Genomic DNA, 26,798 nt, shown 5'->3' on the forward strand with positions numbered 1-26,798 from the left:
GGACAGAGCAGAGCCAAGCTCCCAGCTCCCGTTTGCCCAGGCAGCGCGAGGTGGTTAGTGCTAATGTTGTGCCAAAACTAAGTTTACACAATGGTTAATGAGACCCTTTCCCCTGACACATTCAGCAGCCTGAATGAAGATCTAATTTAGCAGCCTTGTTTAAGACACTCCAAGTCAAGACTGCTGGTTGCCGTTGTTCATTCTCAGCATGCTTTAGCGGAGGAATGAGGAAAAACATAGCGGTGCTGTAAGAAAAAAGTATGTAGTGTCTTTATTGAATAAAGAAATGGACCTTTCTTCAAAGTGTCTTTACATAACACACATGACAATTTTAGCATCACTTGTATAAATATATCAAAAGGAACAAACATTTTTGTAAAAAACAGTATTTTGGCTCAGTAAAATAAAACTTTCCTATCCCTAAAGGCAGGGATAATAAGTAGCAGTTTTTCATTCAATCTAGTCCAGTCAGCAAAAATAATTCAGGAGGCCCGAGGTGACTGGAACTCTGTTGGCTGGCCCACATACTGTGAGCTGTCAAGGTGGAAGCACAAAGTCAGTATTATACCCTATCCCTGAGAGTACAAATACCATACTTCCAGTATCTAGACTTCACATTTGATATAGGGATCTTCTTACAGAAGAGTTCTGTGACCAAACTACAGCTTCTGTCCTACTAAATTCTTCTATCGACATGAACCATAACAATTAGCCTTGCTCAGATGGATCTCAGTAACTTCAGGTAGATCTCACGGCTCTTCTACCCTACAACAGGCTGTCACTGAACACACACCATATTTAAAAGTGGACTCTGTGCAACAGCTAAGTGAATGTGGTAGTTCATGACCAGAACTAATCCTCCCTCGACACTTCTGTCTTTGACTAAAACACAGAATGAGAACAGAATATAAGCATGTGCATTATTCTATACATACATAACATTCATCAATAAAACTCCAGTACCATAACACTTTGAAATAGCCTGGTATTTCAAATGCACTTTTTTTCCCTCCTATCCTGAAATAAAAAGATTTTTATTCCATTCTGACCAAACACACACGCAACTCACGAAGTTCAAAAGTCACTGTCTCTCAGAAGCAGGTTTCAAGTTTCCACCATACACAGAGGTAACTAAAGCACTTCAGGTGGGAGAGGAACCTATTTCCATTTGTTTTGTAACTTATTGGGCAGAAGACAAGGGTCACACCATCCCACGTTCACTGGGAAGTTCTTCCATGAGATGGCACCTCACACTACAGTTTTGTTTGCTTGAGGATGGAGGCATAAGATAAATGCTTGAGCCATGAAAGAAGAAAAAGCCAACACTGAAGCATCACAGTGAGTAGACAAATTCTGAAGGATGCAGAACATGAGTTTTTTCAGATGAAAAAGTGGAGCTATCAAAGGACCAACTCAAAGGGAGAATTTCTGCCTAATACTGTATTAGCAACAGCCTTCAGGGACTGCTTGGGATGTGATGGAGTTTTGCAATAGTAAGTTGCTTCTTCCAAGATAAGGGAGCTGCACGGAAAAAGCTAGATTGGAGTTTGAATGGTAGAACAAAAGGTGCTGCAAGAGAGAAGCCGATAGGACACACATAGGAATTCAGAGTTGCAATCAGCAGTTAAAGGCAGTAACAGTCAAATTCTGAAGCTTCCACATACAACTAGATCTCATAACTTAAAAATCTAACTTTCAAGGACAGACTGAAAAGCACAGGAAATTTGGCTCTCACATCTCCCGACTCATTCAGCCCCTGTCAAATTCAGTACACAGTCACCTCAGATTCCTTACATCATCAGGGCAGGGGGAGCGCAGTAAAGCAAGCAAGGGGGAACACAGGGCATCTCTCCCTCTCACTTTAACTAAAGTACTGAGCAACAATGCTATTTTCTAAACACATCTGGAGCCAAAAGGCATGGTTCTACCACCCCTTTTCATCCCCCATTGCACTCTGAACCCTCCAGGAACCAGATAAAACTCACTAATCTCCGAGAAAACTATCCCAGGGAAAAAGAGTGATTTCTCTCATGTCTGTTCAGCCACCTTCAGCTTTCAGAGTTGACAAAGGCTAAAACAAGCACCCTGGCTGGGAACAGGAGGGAAGACCTGTTCTCCTTCAGCAACAGCGACCCATGAGAAGTGGGTGCCCTGAAGCCCCTTGATCTGGTCTTTAAGGTAAGGCAGATGAAGCCAGCCATCCTGTACTGCCCATGAGAGAGTCTGTGTCATTAGCTCATTGTTCCACTTGGGTAAAATAAGAACAAATATATTCAGTTATTTAACTGGGGTAAAAGATTCCCTGGAGATTAATTTTTTTGATTCAGTACTGCATTACAATGGTATATTTCTGATGTCTGCATGGGACAAGTGACTAAATGGTACAGTTCTTTAAAATAGAAAAAAGATCACAGAAGGGTATTTATGCTTTGTCAGGTTCAATAGCACTTTCGGGGGGCTAAGATTGTTTCTTACCTTTTGAACAGTAACACACTGGTGCAGTAACACGGGGGATTTATCTTTCAGCAAACTGTATAAGGCAAGTAATAAACTTGTAACAAAGAAAAGTTTTGTGTCATTTCATTAAAAAAATAAAATAAAAACGTACTGGCATCAACCACGCCCATTACGTAATATCACAATTATAATTACCATAGTTCCCTTCATATTCAACCTTTAATTGCAAACCCCAACTTCTCTGGGGTTTTGATAAGGGTTTTTTTTTTCCCTTCCATTTTTAATACCAAAAGAATTCCACCAAATCACAGTGCAATTCTTGGAAAAGTCCTCATGTACTTCCTACATGGTTTCCATGTCATCACTATGCTATTGATGACATTTCAAGGCATTCTGTTGATCTGGCCGGAAGAAAACGATTCACATCTGTAGATGAAGTTGTAGTACCATCAATCCAAAAAAATTGGACAAGATGGTTGGCACAAAACAGATACATATGACCTTCAATCATTCCATCACCAACCACATGAACTGAATTAGTTATTAAGTGTCATTTTTCTTTTGTTATTTAGGGAGAATTAAAGTCCTTTGGTAACAAATGCAATCCTGATGAAGATCCATTTTTTCTGGATGGCATGTGGTAGCGCACTTTCTTCCAGAATCTGGTACTTGCTGAGTGAGACCTTTCTGAGAAGTCTCCATTCCATCGGATAGCCCCATGCTTTTGCTTAATATATTTGATGGATTCTGGCATGGCTGCATAATCGTGTATTTTTTCAAGTTCAATAAGAATTACTTTAATGCTGTCTTGAATAAGGGCATTATACATGGCTAGCTGCTTTTCAGATGCATCTTCTAGAATACTGTAACACGAAGGTTCTGGTACTAAGACAATTATCACTCTTCTACTTTGACGGATTTTTTCATCAGCGACGCTGATCACAGCTGTAGAGAAAAACGTTGTGCAAAATTAAGGCTGTATGTTTCTATTTTTTGTTACCAGCATCTTGCAGCTGGTTCATTCACTGCTTGATAGTTTAGGCCCATACACTTTACCTCACAAATAGGGACAGGATAAGAGCATGCAAGCAGTTACGTTGGCTAGGCCAACAAGTAGACGTTTGGCCAATGCAACACAATCTGACCCCATCAGACTGCATGTCTATATTCTTGTTTTGCATAAACAGAGAAAAGTTATCATCTACCTACTGCTAATCTTGCTAATGCCATTTTATTACTGTCATAGGTGCAACTGCTAAAACACAAGTTCCAAAACTACAGGCCTAGGTAAAACTATGACCTTTTTCCTTGAACAGCTTGCTCTGATATGTTTAACTGTTTAACCATTTTTTGTTACAGGTAAGTGGAAGAGAAAGCAAAGAATCATCACTTCAATGGTGTTCCATACAACTAGTTCCAAAACAGCAAAACAAGGTAAATACCACACAAAAAACATATGGGTTAACCCTGAGAATAGATGATTGCGTTTTTTCAAGCTGGAAAAATAAAGCAGCACTTTAGATTCTACTTTGTAGGGAATGCTTCCTTCTCAAACCACCGCCAAAGGCCTTCAGATGTAAAAAGAAAATAAAAAGAAAATCCATATACAACCTCATGTAGGTTAGTTCACAATTCTTTTTTTTTTTTTTTAAACAAACTTCTATTTAGGGCCTGCTCTGCAAATTTATTCAGTCTCAGTATTATCTTTTTAAAGTCACAAGACCAGGAAGGATTCAGACTTTCACCATTTCACCCCACATAAGCAGTCGATGGGACAGACACTGCAATTTTCAGTGTCCGATGCTAGAAATTTCAATTTGATGCACACATAGGAAACCTCCACAAGGTTTTTAAAGCCTTGCAAGAAAGGCAATGCTTTGTAAGAACCTTCACTAGGGACAAGTAATCTTTGATACAGCTGATCACTCCAGATAACTTAGTGTTGCTTTGTATTCTTTTTCTTCCACCTGCACTATCTAAGCATCCATTATACCCTTTATTGCATCCTGCTGTTTTGACAGCAATTTTTAGAACAAATGAAAACGAAACAGTAGAGACATCATACTGTCAAATGGCACCTCAAAGCAACAGGCTCTTTTCACACCACTCACAAGATCTTCTTTTCCATGTTTCCTGCCATTAGTCATTATTCACAGCCACAATTGCAAGTCCTTTTCCCCTCAGCATCTTTCCATCTCCAGATGTCTAGACTAGCCAGGTATTGAAAAAAACCCAACACCTGGAAGAGCTAAATGATGACAAGAGAAAGTCTGACGTAAACAGATTCATGAGAGCACCCAGTGCTGTGTTGCTCATTCTCCATCAAAGAGAATAAGAAAATCATAGCTCATTCAATGGTAGGAGATACTTAGAATCACATCTGGTTGATTGTCTGTTTCTGAGTTGTATTTGCAGCTGCCAGTGAGAAAACTCAAATGTAATTTGTCTTCAGAGAGCTTACCTTCTCCTGGTAAATCATCCCTCCCAAATATGAAGAGTTTATATCCACACTGTCTTTCTAAGACCTCTGGCAGTATCTTCAGAGCAAAAATATATGATGAATACAAGCAGCTCTCTCCGTTCTTTGGATACAGAACGTAAGCATCATAGATCTTCCCATCTGAAACTAAAGGGTGAGAAATAAGAGTAATATAAAAATGTATTCTAAAGACAGTAAAGCAAGAAAGCAAACAAATAAGTCTCTAAACTCTGGGGTTTTTTTCACTTGAATCATTGGTCCTAATCCTGCTATTATCTAAGCACGTATAATTATACTAAGCCTGAAATATTTGTGGAATCAAGCCTTCTAGAATTCAGTATTCAGGATCTGAATAGGCAAAAGATACCTGCAAAATCAAGTAGGTTTGAATATTCTTTTTTGAACTCTAAATAAAAAAAATGCTATCACTGAGTTATCTGGAAAATACTGGTTCCAGTAGTACAACTGAAACCCTAAAAAGTCCAGCTGCCATATAGCTCATAGGTCTTTTTTTGTAACCTGGAATGTCAAAACACAGCAACCATTTAGACATGAAAACAAAAACAAAGTATTTGGCAAATTTCAAGTTCTGAATTGTATTAGACATTTTGGAACAAACTTTTCAGAAAGACTAAATTTTAAAGACTTCAAAGAAATCTAACAGAACCTCAGTACCTCTAGAAAATATTTTGTTTCTCTAGCCATGCACCTCCTCTCAGATGCTTGGAATGACCCATATTTCAGCATACTCTCACAGACAGCACTCCTAGCAACATTTTTCTGAATGCCAGGAATTTACAGAAAATAAGATAATCAATAGTGCCTTCAAATGGAAAACAAAAGAAAATGAGATTTGTCCTGGTTCATTTTTGGCAAATAAAAAATACCAAACAATTCCACTGTATTACTGCTTTCTGTAAGAACAGTAATTAAAAGAAATCTGAACAACTGCTGTCAGAACAGCATTCAAACCACTGAAGTGGGTCTTCAGGGAAAGGAACAATAGTACTGGATTCCTGCAAAGTTGCTGATTTTTCCCCTGTAGATGCTTTTGTTATCTGAAGTAATTCTAAACATCCTAAAAACAAGTTATCCTTTCAGAACTCTCAAGGAAGACCAACCATATTCCATGAGGTTAACTCATTGCTTTGCCAGGGAAGGTGGAGGCTCATTACAGCGCACAGCACTGTTACACAAACATACCTTTTTTACCCAGGAAGGGATGGCAGGAGTCCCGATACCAAAGCACAATATCAATTCTGAAGATCTTGTAGATAAAGAGAGTAAAAAATACTAAAAACACCAAAGAAACTCCCGCTCCAATTAAGTAACCCTGAATGTTCCGAGCTGTAGTAGAATTAAATAAGAAGAGGGAAAAAAAACAAAAACAAAACACAGTTATACACTAGAACCAAAGAAAGACAAAAGAGATGTTCAGAATCGTTCAGTCATTAAAGTATTTTTTTAAAAGGAATTAATGTATAGGACTGAATTTTTTCGTGTATGCTTTCTGCAAATACTATTATTTGATAAGTCTGCTTTATTCTTTCAGAGAAAAGATAAATGTGACAAATAAGGCTACTCTTCAGCTGAAACACCAAAATACTGATGTATATTCTAGTGCAGCAGTAGAATGAGAATTCTTGTACAAAATTTTATCAGTCAGAAAGCAAGAAGGTTGGAGGTGGGGAAGTGATTTCCTGGCCATGCTGTTCTCCCCAGAAAAAACAGCTTTCCGTTGCCTCTAACCTCTTTGAAGATCTGTCATTGAACCTACTAATTTGTTGTCCTTAACAGATCTGTTGTCCTTAAAACATACACCTTCCACAAACTGAATCTTTTAATTCACACATATTAAAGGACTTCTGAGGTTAAATCCTACCCTGACAACCTTTATGAAGAACTTAGGCAACAAGCTAGAGCTCAGATCCACCTTCAGTCAATTATTTGTTTACAATGTGGCCAGTTAAAGTTCGAGAATAACAGTTGTCAAAGGACTGGCTCACAGTTGACAAAGCCAGCTCAATACAAGCTCAATAGACCAGAAGCTCTTCTGCAGCTAAATTAAAATTAAAAATGGGCACTTTTAACATCTGATATCTGGTTTTAAACAAAAATAGCTAATTTCTTCAGCCTTGCATTTGAGTTCTTAAAGCTAGCCTTACCTTTAACTTAACCTACTAAAAAGAAAATTTCATGCTGGTCAGCAATAGGTCAAACTTATCCTTGTTTCTGAGTGCAAGAGTGGGGTCTTCAACAAGTGTCAAGATGCCCCCAATCAATATGCATGAACCTATCTAGAAGGTGATAACACAGTGCATTTATCAGTAATGGGAAGTCCACAACCTTTCCAAGCAATCTATTTCATTCTTTCACTAACATCACTGTTAAGAGTTTCTCCTACTTTATAGATATATTTTTTTTCTTTCTCCTGGCAATCTGAACCCATTATTTGTTACTGAGTGGACAACCAGGTCTACATATACATTCATGTCCTTTTGACAGTCTGTTCCACACTTAGTTATGTCTTCCCCTCAGCTCTTTCAGAGATTTGGCCATTTTCACTGCTCTCCTAGACACATGATCTCCTCTGATCCACATGCTTCTTTAAGTACAAGTGTGTAAAATGAAGCACAGTATTCCACTGAGGTCTCATAACTTGCTTCAAATCAATTGAAGTCTTTCATTAATGTTTCTTAAAACACCAAATGAGGGAAGACAAAGCTCTTTTTCTTTAATTTTGCTTAGAATATATTAAAAAAAAAATCACAACAAAAGGTATTGAGCTGCACTGCCCACTTGCATAATGGTGCATCACAGAACTCTAGCTCTAAGTAGGGTGTTGTCAAACTGAGAAGCAAGCGTCATTTATCACCATTTTATCAGGATGAGATCTCTTACCTGGGCGTTCCAGTTTGATGTAGGCTGAAAAATGCTGAGAGCCATATATAAAGTGACAGAAAAATTTATAAGCATAATCCTTTATTTCCACTTTTGAAATGTTAAACTTTGTTCCAGATACAACAAGTCCATGAGGCATCCCCTCTCTGTCATCAAAAAAAGGGTAAAAAGGAAAATCTGTAGAGAAACTGAAATATCAGTGCTTAATATGAGATAGGTTCATCTATCCACAAATACAAGAGCATTCATTTTTTACCTCTGTAAACCCAAGAAGCCAGTAAAGCACAGTAAATATCACCCCTGTAACAAACAGCTTCATGACCAGAGGTGACGCGGCATTTTCCATGCACATTGGGTTGTTGGGTTTTTATGCCGGGTCGTTCAGAGTGCACCATTAGCAGTTTTGCAGATGGTACAAAGCTCAAAGGAACGGCTGATACACCAGAGGGTCATACTGCCATGCAGAGGAACATTGATAGGCTGAAGAAATGGACTGACAGGAACCGAATAAATCTCAAAGCAAAATGCAAATTCTGCACCTGAGGAGGAATAACCAGTCCCCAGGCATCCTGGACTGCATTAAGAAGAGTGCTGCCAGCAGGTCGAGGGAGATGATCCTTCCTCTCTACTCAGCACTGGTGAGATCACTCCTGGAGTAGTGGGGCTAGTTCTGGGGTCCCCAGTACAAAAGATGTACTAGGGACCAGTACATGTGAAAATGAGGAAGGGAGCACAGCACCTGTCATATGAGAGAGCAGGGACTGTTCAGCCTAGAGAAGAGAAGGCTCGGGAGCAGGGCACAGATCTTACTAATGTGTGTAAATACCTGGCTAGAGGGGTGAAGGAGCCAGGCTCCTTTCCGTAGTGCCCACTGACAGCTGAACACTTTCACTGTCAGGGTGGGCAAACACTGGAACAGGTTGCGCAGAGAAGTTGTGAAGTCTCCACCTGTGGAGATATTCAAAACCCAGCTGGACACAGCCCTGAGCAACCTGCTTTATCTGACTCTGCTTGAGCAGGGGGGGGTTGGACTGGACAATCTCAAGAGGTCTCTTCCAACCTAAATGATTCTGTGAACAAAAGACTATTCCAGGATTGTTTATACTAAAGATGAAGCAGAGAGCTTTCTAAGGATACTAACAGACTGACCAAGCCCACATTATCCACAGTCAATGGCACCAACCAACTTGGGAAATAATGATGAACAAAATCCACAAAAGCTGGGTGACCCTGGTGTCAAATGACAACAAACATGGTGATACTGTCTTCATATCTGATATCTCTTGCCACAAGAAGCCTGGAGATGTAATATGCTATCCTGCTAAATATGGTTCTGCTCTAAGGTAGATTTAAAAGTATAAAATGGGAGGGGCCACAGTAGGAAGGTACCTACAAACTGGCATCCTACTCTATGTACTAAAGTGATGTCACCTGGAGTACTTAGGAAAACTAATTTTGCAGAACATCCTGAAGAACCAGTTTCTATTACATAAATAATTGCCAGCAATTTCTGTCATGGGATGCCATTACAAACCTCATCATTTTGTAACATGTTCAGATTTGTTCTAGTAAATTTTAACTTTCTTCCCAGCAGAGAAAGAGTTACCTCCCAGGTGTAAGCCTCAAGTCCATAATGTTGGCCATGCCTACAATGTGGTTTTCTACTAGCAAATGCTCCACAAATTTAATTGCTGAGAAATTGCTACTGTTTTTAAAAATAAAACATTATTATTGCAATTAATTTAGTTTTTCTCTGATACTGGCTAACTTGCTTTGAACTATTAATCCTAATTAGCACTTGCACAGGATGTATTTTGCACATCTCCATCTCTGGCATAGGAAAATTATCAGGCAAGGTAGCGATTAGAAATGGAGATCGCTTCCAAGCAAGCCAAAAATTTTCAAGATAATTGCTTTGAATTAAATATATTAAATGCTTTTCAGGAAGACGTGTTTAATAGCAGCACCAAGTTGGTTTCAGGAGCTGCAGTTATTAAAACTTTAAACATAGCTACACAAAGTTGCACATGTGTCTAAACTGGTGACGCTGAGAAACTTCATGCCCTAAAGAATAACGGACTTAGTTGTGCCTTAGAGACCACAAGCTGAGGCCTGAATATTTATAGACAAACAACCAAGTATATAATGAAAGTAATAATTCCCGCTAAAGGAACTTGGGGACAAAGTGGAAATACGACTGCTTCTGGAAGCCAGACACAGATGAATGAAAAAGGTAATTTTAAAAGCAGTCTGTGACGTAACTCTCTAGCCATACTTTGCACTCATGATGGCACTTGGTGGAGACGGCAATGCTTCTGCATGAGTGTGAACTGACCAGCTAAGATTATTTTTTTTATTAATTTCTTCTTTGCAGCACATTTTAAGGGTTATATGGACAGCGGTGATTGATAAAATGACAAAGCAAACAGTACATCCACACTCTGCCACAGCATAGACCAGTCGCTGAATAACAAAGGTCCCACTCTTTTGAACAAATTGCTGGTTTTATCAGCCTAATTTGTGTTTAATTTTCCTGAACATAAAAAAAGCCCCTAAATGTCCTGTAACAAGAGCTTCTGCTTTGTGTTCTTGAGGATTAGCAGCTGTTGCCTGTATGTAGAAAAGGACCAACTTCACAAATAAAAATAAGCTGGGTGATTATTTTTTTTTGGAACAATCTATCCTTCCCATATTAATGATAGATGGCAGACTTTATTAGCAAAAAGGATTGCAGAAGAACAAATGCATAAATAAGCCTTACAAAATTATATTTCACAACAGCATTATAAAAAGCTACATATAACTGTTTCATTACACTTGTATCAGACATCAATATTTCTAATAAAATGTTTGTGTTTTTTTTTTAAACCAAGCAATAAGAATATAATGTACTTGATGCAGACTTCTAATCGGTCTTTTCATAACTACTGACATTTGACTAGTAGTCAACTTGCTGGTGAATTCACTGCAAATTACTGCAGATTACTTCACCTACAAATGCACTTACAATTCAATGTATAAGGATACTTACTCATAGAACTGTTCCCTGTAGGAGCTGTCAAAGCTATCAACATCCTCATCATTAACTTGCCAGAATGGAATAAAGCCATTTATGCCACTTGATACATTACATTCCATAACTACATGAGAGCCTACAAAAAAAAAATTAAATACAGCAGTTGAAAGTCTTGTAACAGAAGCAGGATCAAGTGACTGGAGAACAGCTGGGAAAAGGAGGGATATGTAAAACCCCACTTACCTTACAAAAAGCAGAGTCCTTAAACCTCATCCATCAGTAATCCATACTTGGGTGTCTCTGGTCTGGATATAAATTCCACCCCAAATGTAGGTGTCTTAAATGTTCATGTCTACATGTCAGCTAGATGTCTAAGCTAGTAACATCATTCAGCTTTGCTGAAGTCTACTCACATTAAAGTAGACACCTGGACCTTATCAACTGAATGACTCTCTAGACTCCACTGAAAGATCTCCAGGGCTCAAACCAAGTGCATGTACATAGTATGGTGACATCTGATACGCTCTCCAGCATCCAAGGCATCCATATGGAGCTGGCAGATAGAACTCCAGATCTTCAAGAAACCTGCACTGCTAGAGTAGACGGACCACCCAAAACAGGACTAGACATCCACATGTAGACAACTGAACTGATCCCCCATTGATTATAGCATGAATTAAGGACCCTAGCTCATATGCAAACACTCATGTGTAGACAACTACACCCTAGAGCTGAATCCCATTCTCAGTGACCACGCATATCTTTACTCCAGATCAGAGTCTTTGGCCAACACTGTCCACTGGGATGGTTTCAGGATACTCTCACACTCTGCTCCCAGAGCAAGCTCACCCGTCACTCAGCTCCATTGCCACCAAGAGTCCAGACCTTACAGAATGCCTCAGTATTAAGAAAGCAAACCAAGTTGCAGATTATATTTATTGCCATTGTACCTCAGAGAGCTCCACTTACAGGAAGGTAAGCAGCCTTCTTGGAGTCCTTTCCTTCTGTATTTTACCCATGGAAGTTATGATTTGATAGGAGAAGATGGGCTCTCAGTTCACCTATGTAAAGATTTCAGTGTTTCGTCTCCTAGAACCACATCAGATCTAGATGCTTCCACCAAGGGATAGTCTCTATCAAAAGTATGGAATAAACCTTTAGCTCACATGCAAAGCAGTAACTTGAACAAGAGTTCACACAGAAATTGCAGATACTCCCCAATCTCTTTCCTCATGTCCTTCCACAACAATAATGAATTTTTCTAAAGATGTGGTTTAGTGCATTGCACAGCTCTTCTAAAGGAAAAAAAAAACCTCAAATCTTCCATTTCCATACATTCACAAATGTACTGTTAAGTTTCTACACAAACTTCTCCTGCCATTTCTCATGCAAAAAGCTTACAGGCATTTTCACGCTCATGCAGGTGTTTCCAGATTCTGCCCCACAGCCAGGTATTTAATAGGAGCAAAGTTTTGTGGGTTTTTTTTGTTTGTTTGTTTTTTTCCCCAGCATCCCATTAAAGGAACCAGACAGAGAATACTACTTTTGAATGGCAGTGCAAAAAACCCAAACCCCAAACAAAGCAAAAAACTTCACCAACTTCCTTTAAATAGTCCCCCTGTAGTAGGGCATCATTTGTAGTTCTTCAGTAGCCACAATAATCCCACTTCGTGGGTGGAGGCTTTCTGTCTCCTAGTCTCACATGGGACTGCCTTCCTGCCTTCCTCATGTCTGTAAGGCAATCAAGGTTTGTTCATCTTAGCTGGCCTAAGGCATCCAATAATATATCAGCAACTTCTAATTAATGCCGTATCCAAGCCATAACAAATATGGACCAAAAGCTATTCTAAAATAAGGAGTCTAAAACAAGTTGTCCCATAACACATCTTAATATAGGCTGAGTCACAGGCAGCCCCTGGCCTAATAATTGCTCAATTCTCCATTTTCTCAGCAAGTACTATCAAGGATTAAGAAAAACCTAAAGGATATCTTCAGTAAATTAAAAAGCTTTTTAAGGGCCTGTGCAGATCAGGCTCCTTCTGAGTAGAGGCTGCATTGGTAAGAGTTTTTCTGAATTAAATGGGAAGTAATAACTAATTACCAGTCAGAACTGGGGATGAGACCTGTATGATGTTTTAGTGGGTGGGAGATACAGTACAGGGAAGCCCCACCATAATATTGGTTCAGTTCTTTCACAGTTACAATTACAAAGAAAAAGGAAAGTTTTCACACATAAAGATGAGGGTTGTGTGAGGTTTAAAAAAAAAAAAAAAAGACTGTGGAAAGTCTCCCTATTTCAGCCTAAGATCTGGTGAACAAATTTCCTTATTAGTGAAAAAACACAAATACAGCTTCTTTTCAGGCATGTAATTATAATGAAGCCAGAGAAGATGCAATAACCAGAAAAGAAGCAGCTACTGAGCCATTATAAAGTATTTCCAACAGAAGTAAATAACCATCTGAAGACTGCAGGACTGTAAGTCTATAAAATAATACTGTTTGTATCAGAACCTGAATATTCCCACTGTTTAAAACGAAGCCTTCCGGACTTTGGAGGAACATGATTTCTATTAAAGCTCATTCATTATTCTGATTAATATCTACTGAACCTCACCAGAACCTGGCAAGTTCAGAATGAGGAATCTTTCACAAGCTGTTGAGGTCAAAAAAAAAAAAAAAAAAAAAAAAAAAATATTCAAACAACCGAGACTCAGAACAACTGCAACAAAAAAAGTAACCCCAAACAAAATCAAACCGCAAAACCCAGCAGTACTTCAGTGTTGTTCAGTTTAACACCATATACTCAAAGTTAGGATTTGGGCCAGAGGAGGTGTTTCACATCATGGGAAAAGAAGCTTGAAGCCTCAACATAAGAAAAGAACACCTGACATACACAGTAGTTACAAGCTCAAAGTCAGAAAAAGCAGAAGCAAAAGTAGCTGTGTTATGTGAGACTACCATCAGTGTGACATGAGTAAGAATAACCCACAATGCTCTGGCCTCAGCTCCCATGTGGTGCCAGAGCCCCAACACAAAGTTTCCTCAGAGCTTCTCTAATGATCTAGGTTGGTAACAATCCTTCCTTAAAAGATTACAAAACAGCTTAGATCCTGTACTAGCAAGTTCTAGGAAATAGCCAATCACACTTCTCCAAAATCAGTTAGATCCTGTACTAGGAAATAAGTCAGTCACACTTCTCCAAAATCAGTTAATGCCCTTTTTAATCAAATACTTTCTTTGAAAAAGTTCCCCTTGGTGCAAAAAAAGGAAAAAAAATTACAGTTCAAGCAGCTCCAAACCCATTCTTCTGGACTACATTAGTAGAACACAACTCTATCCAATATATGGTGCAATCTAAACATGTATATGTTTGCTTAGGAAAAAAACCTTCATACCATGTACTTGGTCCCTAGATTCACAGAATAATTGAGGCTGGAAGGGACTTTGGGAGGTCTCTAGCCCAACCTCCTGCTCAAAGCAGGGGCAGCTCTGAGGTCAGACCAGGCTGCTCAGAGCTTTATCCAGGCAGATTCCAAAACTTCTAAGGACAGAGATTTCACAGCTTCTCTGGGCAGCCTGCTGCACTGCATGACTGTCCTCACTGGGAAGAAATTATTCATTATATCCAGAATCCCTTATTTAAGAAATTTCCAAGATAAACAATACCAGGGATATCCATCAACTAGCAGCTCATTGTTTTATAAAAGATTAGTATCTGAAACCTTTTAATACCCTAGAACGAGGAACAAAATCCAGGTTGTGGAGGGGGAAGGGAGACAGGAAACATACAGGAGGAAAAACTACTGAACTGGTCAACTAGTAACTATCCTAACATGTTATATATATGTAACCATATTTCCACAGGTACTGAGGGTATGTCAAGACATAGACACTGAGAAGTGGTACAAAGGACAGATGGCAATAATTAAAAAAATAAATGCATCCCACCTGACACTGCTGGTCAAGAGACTCCAATCTTAGGCACCGTTACTCCCCCCTGCAAATTACTTGTGGGAATCATTCTATCATCTGTCTTCCAGATATCCTTAATTCACGTGCCTATCTCCCCGTCTTGCTTAAGTCAGTGGAAGGAACCGTTCATATGTTGTTTCAGAAAGACCATGAGCTTTATTTGTTTTACTGAGTGTTAATGAGTTCTTAAATAGTCACTACTTACCAAGTTCTACTTCAATTGTATTGTTCCTTGGATAAATAAACTCTGGTATCACCTGCAGTGGTCCTTCTAACAGAAACAAAGAGAAAAATATAATTTTCAGGCAAGAGCAGCTCTACAGCCTCCTTCAGCTGACAGTTTTACATGGGTTTGGTACTGCTGTAGTGCCCTACTTACTACCAGTTTCGTATTTACAACAGAAAATATAAGGTTTGCTGTATTCTATCCAAATTATTCTATTTTAGCTTCCATGTTAACAAAAGGCTTTAGTTTACACTAAAGATACTTAGAAAAAAAATCTCAAATTTACTGCCAGTTGATATAGAAGTAATACAAAACCAGAGAACAACAACAAAAGTAAAAGATGTGTTTAACTTCGTCAGAGATGGATAAGGAACAGAAAGGGGATTATATCAATGACCTCCTAGACCAGGTGACTATCTATTTAAGTAAAAGACTAAACAAGCACACACTTAAAACTGAGCTGCAATTGTATCATTCTGCACAATATAGACTTGCTGCTAACAACGCACTGTTCTTGTATCACCTATCTTAAGTCAGAATTTTGATTTAATCTAAAAAGATGGACACTACCTCCAGCCAACTTTCCTGATAGGACTGCTATCATGGTACTGGTCAGGTCATCAGCAATGCTGCCTACAAAGACGCAATCACAATGATTGCACCAATAACTGACAGTACTGGGAGACTGAAACAGCCAGTTCTGAGTCCTGTGTGCAGAAAAGCACAACCAAGTGCCAAGAGTAAGCCAATGCTTTCCAGAGGAAGATTTCTTAATTTTTATAGTATCTCCCTTCCCATCAATTGAGATTCCAGTGAACTTTGTAAGCAAGTTCACCAACAGGGCCACAAGCAGGTGTTTCACTGTGGTGGTCTCAGCAAAACTTCCTCTTTTTTTTTTTTCTTCATTTATTTAATTTAATGGTGCATTATTTGTTTTAGCAAAAAACCCACCCACACACTCCCCAGTAACCAGTGCTTCCTTCTAATTCTCATTCCTAACCCTGCATTCCTGTTTTCCCATGACAATTCTTTCCCAGAAGCAATGCTCAAGGGTATCAACATGCATTATTGTATTTTAATTTTACATTCAGGAAATAATTGAAGGTTTGCAAGTCTAATTCCACAGAGCTGAAAAGTAACATGCCAAATAGTTTATGCCTGCATACAAATACTTATAGTAAAGCCAAAATCAGTAGAGAATAACCTCAGTGCACTCACCTTTAACCTCTAGACTCATGGTTCGTGAAACATTATATTGTTTTCCCATATATGTGTATACCATACGGCATGTGTAGTTTCCTCTGTCTTGTACAGCTGCGTTGTAAATCAAGACAGCATTTTCACCCTCTGCCAAAAAAAGTCGTTTGTCTTCAAGAAATCCAGGCTTACACTCCTAAATATATCAAAAGTACCTGTGATTTAAGGGAACTAATAATCTGGTAATTAAGTAAGTTACTGAACTCTACTGATCATTAAAATACTTGCCAAATACTGATTAAAGCCATGATGCGAGTTCTTATCCAAGCATCACTACACTCTAACACGAGGCCTGATGATGTCTTGCCGCATTTGCACTTTTTAAAAATGACTGCAATCAGTCCTTTAAGTTTTCAAATGCTTTGTTTTAGTACACTGCCTTAATTTAATAACTTGACAGTCATCTGTCTCAGGTGTAATAAAAGTTACTGAGGCAGAGTTTCTGAGAATACGTGCCTCCATTCCTACTTCACTGAGACAAATGAGAACTGCTGTAGCAGTGCCTCATGCTGTTGGGTGTATTACCATTTCTGTGGCAATACAAATACAGTGAAAAACTTCCTTCTCTTCCCTGACTTACAAGCGGCATAGGATCACTTAGTCTCAAAAGACGACTTACAGATGCAACACCAAGGTTATTTTACATGTACAGGCTCATGTAAATTACTTTAATACCAAAATCAGAATTAAAAATTGAATTATTTTAGAATTTCACATTAATGTGGACAAAACACACAGTTTTAAGGTTGCATAGTCTACAGAGTATTTTGGCAGAATCAGAGCAAGAAACATAAGAATATCACACCATGAACAACAGAAAGGAAAACCTTAATATTCTGCAAAACTTAAATAATTACACAGAGCCTTGTATTTAAGGAAACATTTTTCCTCATTGTATTTAAGGAAAAGTTTGCAAATTTCTTACCTACATAAAATAATCAAAGGATAAACTAGATTTTCACAAATCAAATCAAAACACATGGTTTTGACTCCAAAAAAACTTGTAATCCAAAAATGGACAACTTTTTCTAAAATATACCTCTCATACCTCCTTATACCTCCCCAATAGCATAGCAAGATAGATGCCTTACTCAAACTGTAAAGAAAATAAACCTTCCCTTCCAAAAGCTGCCTTTCACAGGTGCTTCATAACACATTCTAAATAAAATACTTCTTATCTTGTATATCTGAAATAGACATGCACAATACCTTATACCAGTGTACTTCAGGCTGACTATCTTCATCTGTAAAATGTTCTAGATCAGGGCATATAATCTTTCCAGCATTTGTGCTCGTCACTTTTTGTTCAAACTTCATTTTGCCATTAAAACACAAACCGTTATCATTCTCAAAAACGGTTAAATGTATAGTTTTTTTGTTCGAGTGGTTAAAGCTCCTGTAATTAGAACAGCAGACAAGTTAGGTCATTAACAATAAGGTTCCTTGCTCCCAGCAAGTCAGGGAGTTTATAGAGAGGGACTTCAGCACCTCCACCAGCGTTGCCTTCAACACCCCTGCTACATCTGCCCTAGCTCTTAAACACCACCCTCAGGTCCTCACCCCCTCCCTGTTCCAGACCAAGAGATGGGAATAAGCTCTGATTTTGTGTTGGGAGAAGTGGGGTCTGCTCTGGAAGCACCAGAAGCAATGCCAGGACTTCTCAGTTCTGACACTCTACAGAGCCCACAGCACCAATCCACCCTTGCCATTTTCAATTTGCCAACACACAGTAGTGCAGGGTAACCCAAAATATATTTGCACTGCAACACCCTTGGTGCCAAATGAACAGAAGACAGGTTTGTCTCAGCACTCCTTGGAAGGACATATCAAGAAAAACGGGCTGTAAGAGACAGAGCTTTTGAATAACATATACATCAAGGTACAATATCGATGTGAAAGCACATCACACCAAGAGCTCACAAGAACCTGTGGTACAGTAGCTCTGCAGAGGAGAGACAGCACTAGAAACCAGAAGCTTATGCCAGAAGTAAAGGAATACTCTCTATTAAATCATTGGTGATCTCTTCATTTCTCAATGCTATGCTAAGGGAGAAGATTCCAGACGACTGAACAGCATGTTTTGACAGTCCTGGCTTCAACTTCTATATACTGTACCTTGACAAGTTCTGTAATTAAGGTTTAAGTGACTGGGGCATAAAATATAGCCTACGGTTAACACAACTGAACTTTTAGCAAGTTTTTTGTCCTGCTGACATTATGCAAGCCAAGCATGTGAGGTGCCCACAGGAACATATCTCACAGCCTGAGTTTCTAGAACGATAGCAAGAAAGACTAAATTAAAAATATTTAACTGGGTAGGCTTTGAAAGGATTACATTACTTCCAACTTCCAGTTTTAGTTTCATTAGTTTCATTTTCAACTCTGGAGCAGGAAGGTGCAAAGGCCTGCGACACTGGAAGTTTTTTCTGAACACTGTTACTAAGTTTGCAACCCAAACTCCTTCAGCATAACATGTACCGTATGCACACCACTACGCGTAACTACAGTCTACTAAAATTTGGGGTCACCCAAAAAGCCTGAGTTGACTCAGTGTGTTGTGGCAAGACCATGAGGAAATAAACAATTTTCCTGTGTCTTCCCAAAACTGATTTCTTGTTAAGCATACAGTGAATTTCAGTCATTATAAATTAAGATCTGACCACCTGAAGCAGTGAAGTCCAGTGCACTAATCTAAGCTGTAAATAAAGCAAGAGTTTTAAAGTACTGAAGATGTGAAAAGAATCTATTCTTTTATTTCCTCTCTGTGCACTCTGATCTTTTGAGCAATACTGAGGACGCATTACTTTCACTGTCTCTAAACTGTCCAGCACATTGCTTTGCTCTTCACATGCATGCCAATTTTTGACCAGTAACATCTGGCAATGTTTTAAAATAAAACATAAGAATGGTTTTCTGCCTTTTAATTTGTAAATTTCTAAAAGAATTCCCAAAAAGTTGCTACACTTTCCAGAAAGTCTGTATGTTGTGATACTGCATAAAATATAGTTTGCTCCTCTTGGATCCTTCTTCCATTTAACCTTGTCCACTGAAGAAACCAAAATGTTCTTCTGATCTGTCGGTATCAAACAGCAACCTGAACAAGAAGAAGCTGAAGCAGTTAAGACCTTCGCCTGTGACCTTACACTCCATCCAAAACAAACACAACAAACAACCCACACAGACCTTTGTTAATATTATCATGCTTTAAGACAAAGAGTCTTCTGTATGAACCACTTTTGCAATGCTACAGGGTAGGGGGAGAAGAAAGAGGCAGCATGCAGAAACAAAAAAAAGTGTGCTTTTAACTGATCTAAGCTCTCTACCCAAACTAAAAAATTCTGTACACTCAAGTTCCGCAAATATATTATCACACTAGTAAACACCAGCAACCCAGTTGTTACCCTCCTCCCTTCCTTACCTTACATCACATTCATAACGTCCAGAGTCTTCCAGCATTGCAGGAATAATCCAAAGCAAGCCCTCTCGCTGATGGATCCTGGCGTGTGTCTCTGTGGTTACTGGTGTAGGACTACCATTTTTATACCACGTCAGATTGTAATCAGAGTGAAGTCCTGGCAATGTAACTACTGGGCAACTAATAGCTATAGGCTCTCCAACAAGCACAAAGTGATCACAAATAATGCATTTTTCTATTTAAAAAAATAAGAAAAAAATTATCAGTGTTTTTAATCTGTATATTTTTATGTTTTAGAACTATATTAATACCCATTCCAAGCTACACAGATCTAGAAAATAAACTTACTGAAATAATTTAACACTAAAACTTTGCAAGGCTACCGTTTTTTGTTTAAGTACCTTCTGGCTGAGGATCTAAACCACACATTTTACAAAGCTTAAGCCACAGCCTCCCTCTATAAAGGTAGTCAGCCACAAGCACAGGTAAGCCTCAGTGCAGCCTGGGTATAAGACGACACATGGGGTTCACCAGGCAAGACAAGCTTCACAACTCACCTGTCATGTCCTTTTTATTTGAACATGTTAGTACTTTTGCAGAATTATCAGATTCTTAAGGTAGATACTAGGCCATTATGACTGTGGGGTCAAAAACAAATTAGAGGTGGGACTGGGGAGGGAGGAATATATGGTTTTCAAACTGAAGCACAAGACAGTATGGAAGGAGATCAAGACCTTAACACATCAAAGAAGTCTGGGAACCAGCATGTCACAATACAAAGGAAATTTGGAGGGGCACAGTATTTACATTAAGAAGTCCTGACTATAATGTATTATTTCCTTCTACATTTGTGATTTCTGATATATTTATCCAGAAGGCCATGTAAATTATGAGCATTATTTTGAGTAACACGTAAAAGGTGAGCATACACAGAACTTTATATTATGGCTGTGTAACAAGTTGACAAGATGCAATCATGCAGCCTAGCAAGCAGTTTTTTAAACATCAGCCAAAAAATACCAGAGAAAGAAGGACAGATACTGCAAGAAGTCATCAAGAACCCAAATCTGCAAGTGAAAACTACTTGGAGAATACCAGTTTAGCACAGAGCAGGCCACCTGGCTATAAAGCAGATTTTAGGAGCTTCCAATCTTTGGCATGCATGTGCAACACTGAATTCCTATGAAAATGCAAAACATCTGACTGAACTGATTTTACAGATCTTGTTGAATGACCATATAAATACAAAGGTAGTGTATTCACTTTCAGAATAAAAAAAGTCTTCGGTAATCTTTCCAGTACCACCACCTTCCCCTATCACTTAACTTAAAGACTTCCAAGTAGGTCCCTATAGAGCTTAAATTGATTCAGTGACATTAACATTAGACTGCTTATGCCAAGAGCAGCAAGTCAAGCATCACTCATTTACGTAGCCCTAAATTTTATTGAAAAATTACATCTGCCACTAAAAACATTACTGATTAATTGCAAAGGAAACTGAGCCCTACTGCTCTGGGGACTAGAGCTACAGCATATCTCTTAAAGAAGGCATTTGACAGCTAAACTTAAGTCAGGGAAGCCAATCCCTTTGGACTTTCTTCATAGGAATCAGGGAGAGGCTAGTCAAATCCTCAGTACCCTAAATTTATGTGGCTAGATTGTAAAATAATTATGTCAATTTGTCCATTCCAACCCCAGTGCAAGTTTAATCCAAGAGGCATTCAGCATATCTTCAATATACTGAAGCAAAAACAAACCCCAAATCCACTATTTGCTTTCAGTAACTTGTTTCTACTAAATACACACAACTCCTCTCTTGCAGGTTTTCTTTTTTTCAATGATATTTTCAGCAACATATTTAACTTACCAGCGCTGAACACAGGTATCAGTAGAATGAGATGACCAATGAGCAAAAATGTAGATGTCATCTTTTGCTGCAAAGAACAATTTTTTTTCCATTAGTGTGGTAAGAGTGTTCAAGTTGCACTGTCCTCTACACCCTGCATTGCTCTTTAAAAAAATCAGGAGAATCATTAGTCATCTTGAGGAGGGAAAAATGGGTTTGGTAATTTAGCCCCACCCTTTGAAGATTTCAACTACAGCAACTGTTAGCCTCCACAGAAGGCTGCTCAATTTTCAGGTTTCTATTGGAATTTTTCCAAATTTCTACTGGAATAACTCTTGCATAAAGTGTAATTTTCTTTTGTCAGCATAGTTAAGCCAAAAAAAAAAAATTTCCAACCCTTTAGCACAGACAAGTTATGCTAGCGTACAGTAAATTAAGCTATACTGTATAATTTAGAATAAGCTATTCCTGTTTCCACATGTTTACAAGAGACGCTGTCACAGAGATGTATGAGATTTTGTTCTTGGAACTGTTCTTGTGCAGTTGAGGCAGTGCTGCTTTTAAGAGCAAATCAGCTTGTAGTTCTTTGCAGGATGACAAGCACACTGTAATTCCAGTGTGATCTAGCACTTAAGATTGGCATCTAAAGTCAAATATGTGGAAACCGCAGCTAATATGAATTGCTGTGGTCAGACACAAAACAAAATGTTCAAGAACTGTAGGTTCACTACACACCTCAGGTCTTCTTTGCAGCTTTCAAAGACATGACTGAACAGACACTTGCTGCCCTCATGGCCCACGAGTGGCTTCCGTGAAACCTCTAAAGCTTAACCAAGTCCTGCTCCCCCCTCTCAGAGGCACCTTTTTCCTGACAAGATGTCACCAGAGCCCTTCCCAAGCCCTCTACTGTCAGCCAGCTGGCAAACGCTTAACCCCTTTCTCTTCTGACACCTCCTTGTAGGTTAAGGTCTGCATTTAGCTGTTTTGCCTTTCCTCAGTTCCTGAATATTTTGCATGCTGCTGCCTCTCACTCCAAAGCAATCTGGTTTCCCACACAGCAGTCTATTGCAAAACATTCATTGCACAGGTCCTAGTTATATTTGAGATGGTATTCCCTGAAAAACACACATAGCCTTGACTTACTTTTATATCCAATATAGTTCACTTCAGTGACAAACAAGCCACAGCAGCTCCTTCTTTTGAAACATTTCATATGCAGAAGTGTTCCGGTAGCAGAGAGGGACACACAGAGCAGAGTTCAACACTTCAATATAACAGCCTCCAAGTATGCACTTCTTTTGAACAGTTGATCTGACAAAGCACTCATACCATAGCCGTTATTTAGTTGCCTTGCATGTGGTTTTCCTGTAATGTGGCAATAAGCCGATCATCATTCTTGGAGTTTCAGTTTACCTGTAAAGATTGGAGAAGAGGAGTGGAGAAGGGGAAAACAGGATTTTACAAAACACATCATTTGGATAGCAGCATACACATACCAAACTAAATCTTCTATAGATATCCTAAACGTACAGCAAAAGCATTCTCTGCCTACACAAGAGAGATGACCTAAACCAAAAGAGCAACCACAAAACTTGCAATGAAATTGACCAAGAATTCTAGCAAAGACCTTTGGAAAATGAAGTTTCTGTCAAAACCAAAATAACATTACACAGGTGTCAAGCAAGCAACAAAACCAGACATAAGTAGCCACTCTGTAAGTCAGATTTAACCACTAAAAGGAAACTAAGAATACTTAAATTTAGGGAAAGATAAGAATAACTAAGCAGTCAACAGGTTAAGCTTTACATTTTGTTCCCATTACTGGTCTCCAGTACCAAGGGTGGATGTCTTCCTAATATTGTATGCTAAAGCTCAACTTTTTTAAAGTTCTATTCTTTCAAAATTCACACACACACACACCCCCTCAAATATTGCAATGGTAAAGCTTAAAAACTCTGGAAAGAAGGGAAGAAGCCTCTAGCTTTTGTAGTTGCAATACCTCACTGTATATTAACCATTTCTACTCTGGTCAGTATGGTTTCAAGTGACCACATAAGGTTTTTAGCCTTTTTCTTAAGCAGAATGTACAGAGAAACACTACCAAGATCCAGAAATATGCAGCAGCAAACATGTGGACCTGATTTAAGATACTGACATTCTGTTCCTTTCAGGATGTCCATCTTCACAGAATTTGCCCTTCTACTTGCCTTAGGCACAGTGCCAACTTTAAATGCCATAAGAACAGATTTAGAAACATTTTGGGTCCCCAAGTCTGCAGGCAGCAGAATTAGCAAACTTGTCCTTCAGGAAGCTGTGCAAAACACACAACTGTATTTTGTTTTCCAAATTTTCTGTCTCCAATTTTTAAAAGATTTTACTTGTAAATAATTTAGAAATACATGGACATGACAGACCCTTGGAAAGGCCAACGCAATGAAAAAAACATTCAAAGAAGTAGCATGGAAAGCATCTAAGCCCCTCAATTGTGTATCGGCATGTCGCTGTTAATTTAAGTAGCTTTACAGTATTGATCACTGCCTATGGGGACTCATTACAGCAAAGGCGACCAACAGATCCTTAGCCTTTGAGCCATGCAGAAGAACACAAAAATTGTTGTTCAAAGGCAATTCACTATCATCTCTGTAAACAGCTTAATAGCATAGAGGTGTAAAGTGCCCCAATTTGGTAGCATACCTATATGAAAGCACTGCATTAACTTTTTAAGTAAAACTTCAATACATTTTCATTGAAATGCAGCTGGGAGGGTGTGGAGAACCAAATCCATGTACAGCCACTTGCTCCAGAGTGCAACCACTAAGACAAGTTTTAACCCACCACAATTCATAGAGTGCACACTTTATTCCTTGCTGTGCTTACTCCTGCTGACATGAGTAAGCTGTTAAGCTGCCTACTGGGGTACCAAAGAAAAGCAAGATAAAATTTCTAACAGACTATACCTTGTTTCAAGTCCACCACTTCCTCAAGGCCCCTACTTTCCTCGTTTCATGTTTCCATGTAATATGCGGAATATATAAACAAAACGCAGCTGATCATTTTACAGGGGCATGCATAAACGCAGAGTCACACAAAATGACGCACAAACACCCTCTAGAAGTAGATCTGGCTATCCACTGTGGTATTCTGACACTGAAATGATGACCACAAACTTTAGTCCTTAAATGCCTCCTTTCCAGACAATACTCCAAGTTGCAGGACTACAGAAAAGTCATACCTTTAAGGAAAGCCCATTATCTCAGACATTCTGTTGAAGCTACATCAAAATGAAGTCACAGAAATCAAAGAAGAATATCCACAAAGAAGCCTGCAATAGTTAAATCTTTATAAGCTAAATTCCAGTTCAACTTTGAGACAAAGTTAACCACTCTAAATCTGAATCAGAACAAAGTGTTTGTTACAGATACTGCCTCAGTTTTCACCAAAGCACAGAAGGGGGCAGGCAGGGGGAAATAAATATGGGTAAGTGTAGCTCTATATAACTGGCCACTACTGGCTGATTCTAATACAGTGGAGAGCTACTTAATAACACCTCCCATCAAAGCGGAGGCAATGAGAACATCCAAACGACCTCTAAAGGAGTGATCTTATCATATTCAAAGCAATTGAAAACAATACCTCCTTTCAGCAACGAGTGGAAGGAGCTCATTTTGCAGTCGGTGCTTTGAAGATTTTGTAAGTTATTTCAGCTCCTGATACCTGTCAATATAAAGCAATGTGGACTTCAGTGTGGAATATTTCTTATTTAAGTCCAAAGCACGTTATTACTTTTCCACTAACATTTTCAAAGAACAGTTAAGAGGCATTTAAAAAGACCAGCTGGGCTCATGCAGATAAAACCGTATGCATCAAAACCACAGGGATGCAAAGTATTAAAAAAATTAATGTATTGCTCTTGAGGAGAGAGGGAGGAAGTCAGCAATATTGTTTATAAAAAAAGTAATAACGGTTATTTCTCATTTAAGGAATAATTTAAAATATCTGATTTAAGGATTTTGCATTATAAAACAACTTGTGTGCAAGTTTGATGCCAGTTTCTCAGCTTTTACAGCACTTCAATTTCACAATCTACATGACAGGCAAGCGTGTTCATTTAGCAACTCCAACTTGTTTTTTGAGAATCCAAGCACACTCAAATGGTCCAAGTCAAACAAACGTGCAGTTGCCAAATGTATGAAGAAGAAAGCTACATCCCATCCAGCATTTTGCTCGAGTCCCTGATGAAAACTCTCGAAGAGCTGCTGCTGGAAACAGACTGGAACCTTGATTCAGCTCAGTAGCTTGCTTCTAACAGAGCTCCCTCCGCCGAGCTGTGGCTCCCCAGGGTACTTGTGCCCAGCACCACCTCGGATGCGACCAGCACAGCCCCAGGACTGGCAGCACAGCTCCTCACTAGATTTCAATACCAATATCTCTGCAGGCATCTCTTTCAACCAAAGCCTTGCTCGTGTCATCATACAAAACAGTTAAAAAAGAGCCCCTGTTTGATCACGGTTGTGCAACGAACAGTTTCTGTGGTGTTTTACCAGGTCAAGAAGATTTATGCCAGGCTTTATCCTGCTTCCTGTTACAAAAACTTTAAAAAATGTGGTAGCGTTAGGCACTCCTACAGTCTTCATTTTTGTTCCACGCTTTCTAACAGGGTTCGTATCGTGCAATACACAACGAGGAATCAGGCACAAATGCAAAATACAAAATTACTTCCAAGGAAGCTCTTCGGTGCCATAAAAAGCTGGAAACCCGGCAACGCAGAAGTAGCGGGAAGGCGCAAACACACGGCGCATCAACAAACGGGCTCAGCACACGCCCTGCACTAACAGGAGCCCAGGGTCTGGGGTCTGGTCTGGAGCAAACCCCCAGCACTGCAGCCTACCTGCCCGCCGATCCCCGCCTCCGCCGCACCCCGCGCTGCCCAGCGCAAGGCGAACGGGGCACGGAGCGGCGGGAGACACGCAGGGGAGGAAAAGCCCAGCCGCCCGCCGCCCCCCCAGTCACGCCGGCGGCGCTGGAAGCCGAGCGGCGCCCCGGGAGGGAGCGAGGCCGCCGCCGCCGCCGCCCCCCCCCGCCGCCCTTACCTCACCTCCGTCCGCTTCCCTGCCCCGGCGGCCGGCCCAGCCCGCGGCACACGGCAGGCGGCAGAGCGGCAGGAGGCCCCGCCTCGGCCCGCCCAGCGACCGCCCCCGGCCCGCCCCACCGCCTGCGCCCCCCGGGCGG

At 39.6% G+C, this 26,798-nt stretch overlaps 1 protein-coding gene across 10 annotated transcripts; it reads right to left on the minus strand.

Moving 5' to 3' along the window:
- Nucleotides 1-253: 253 nt before the first annotated feature.
- LOC130144395 (interleukin-1 receptor type 1-like) lies at nucleotides 254-26,745 on the minus strand. 10 transcript variants are annotated; one of them, XM_056327983.1, is made up of 15 exons: nucleotides 26,660-26,745; nucleotides 25,203-25,283; nucleotides 24,802-24,891; nucleotides 24,527-24,716; nucleotides 22,713-22,982; nucleotides 21,591-21,657; nucleotides 19,727-19,958; nucleotides 17,518-17,704; nucleotides 16,270-16,444; nucleotides 15,031-15,096; nucleotides 10,869-10,989; nucleotides 7,838-8,025; nucleotides 6,140-6,283; nucleotides 4,919-5,083; nucleotides 254-3,402 (listed from the first exon to the last, which is right to left on the minus strand). In XM_056327983.1, the coding sequence occupies exons 6-15, from the start codon at nucleotides 21,649-21,651 to the stop codon at nucleotides 3,026-3,028; spliced, it is 1,716 nt and encodes a 571-aa protein (XP_056183958.1). In that variant the 5' UTR covers nucleotides 21,652-21,657; nucleotides 22,713-22,982; nucleotides 24,527-24,716; nucleotides 24,802-24,891; nucleotides 25,203-25,283; nucleotides 26,660-26,745; the 3' UTR covers nucleotides 254-3,025. The 10 variants fall into 10 exon arrangements, with proteins under 10 accessions (XP_056183958.1, XP_056183960.1, XP_056183962.1 ...); XM_056327985.1 differs by having other exon boundaries at nucleotides 26,665-26,718; XM_056327987.1 differs by lacking the exon at nucleotides 26,660-26,745 and adding an exon at nucleotides 26,111-26,438.
- Nucleotides 26,746-26,798: the final 53 nt, after the last annotated feature.

This window comes from Falco biarmicus, chromosome 2 (assembly GCF_023638135.1).
Source record: "Falco biarmicus isolate bFalBia1 chromosome 2, bFalBia1.pri, whole genome shotgun sequence".
NCBI lineage: Eukaryota > Metazoa > Chordata > Aves > Falconiformes > Falconidae > Falco > Falco biarmicus.

Bases quoted from the DNA above. Each gene is read 5' to 3' on its own strand.
- LOC130144395 (XM_056327979.1), bottom strand. From the start codon at position 21,651: ATGACATCTACATTTTTGCTCATTGGTCATCTCATTCTACTGATACCT. The intron at 10,990-15,030 runs GTAAGTAGTGAC...TTTTTTTTGTAG, and splicing joins TACAATTGAAGTAGAACTTG to GCTCTCATGTAGTTATGGAA. The intron at 8,026-10,868 runs GTAAGTATCCTT...CTGATATTTCAG, and splicing joins TACAGGGAACAGTTCTATGA to TTTCTCTACAGATTTTCCTT.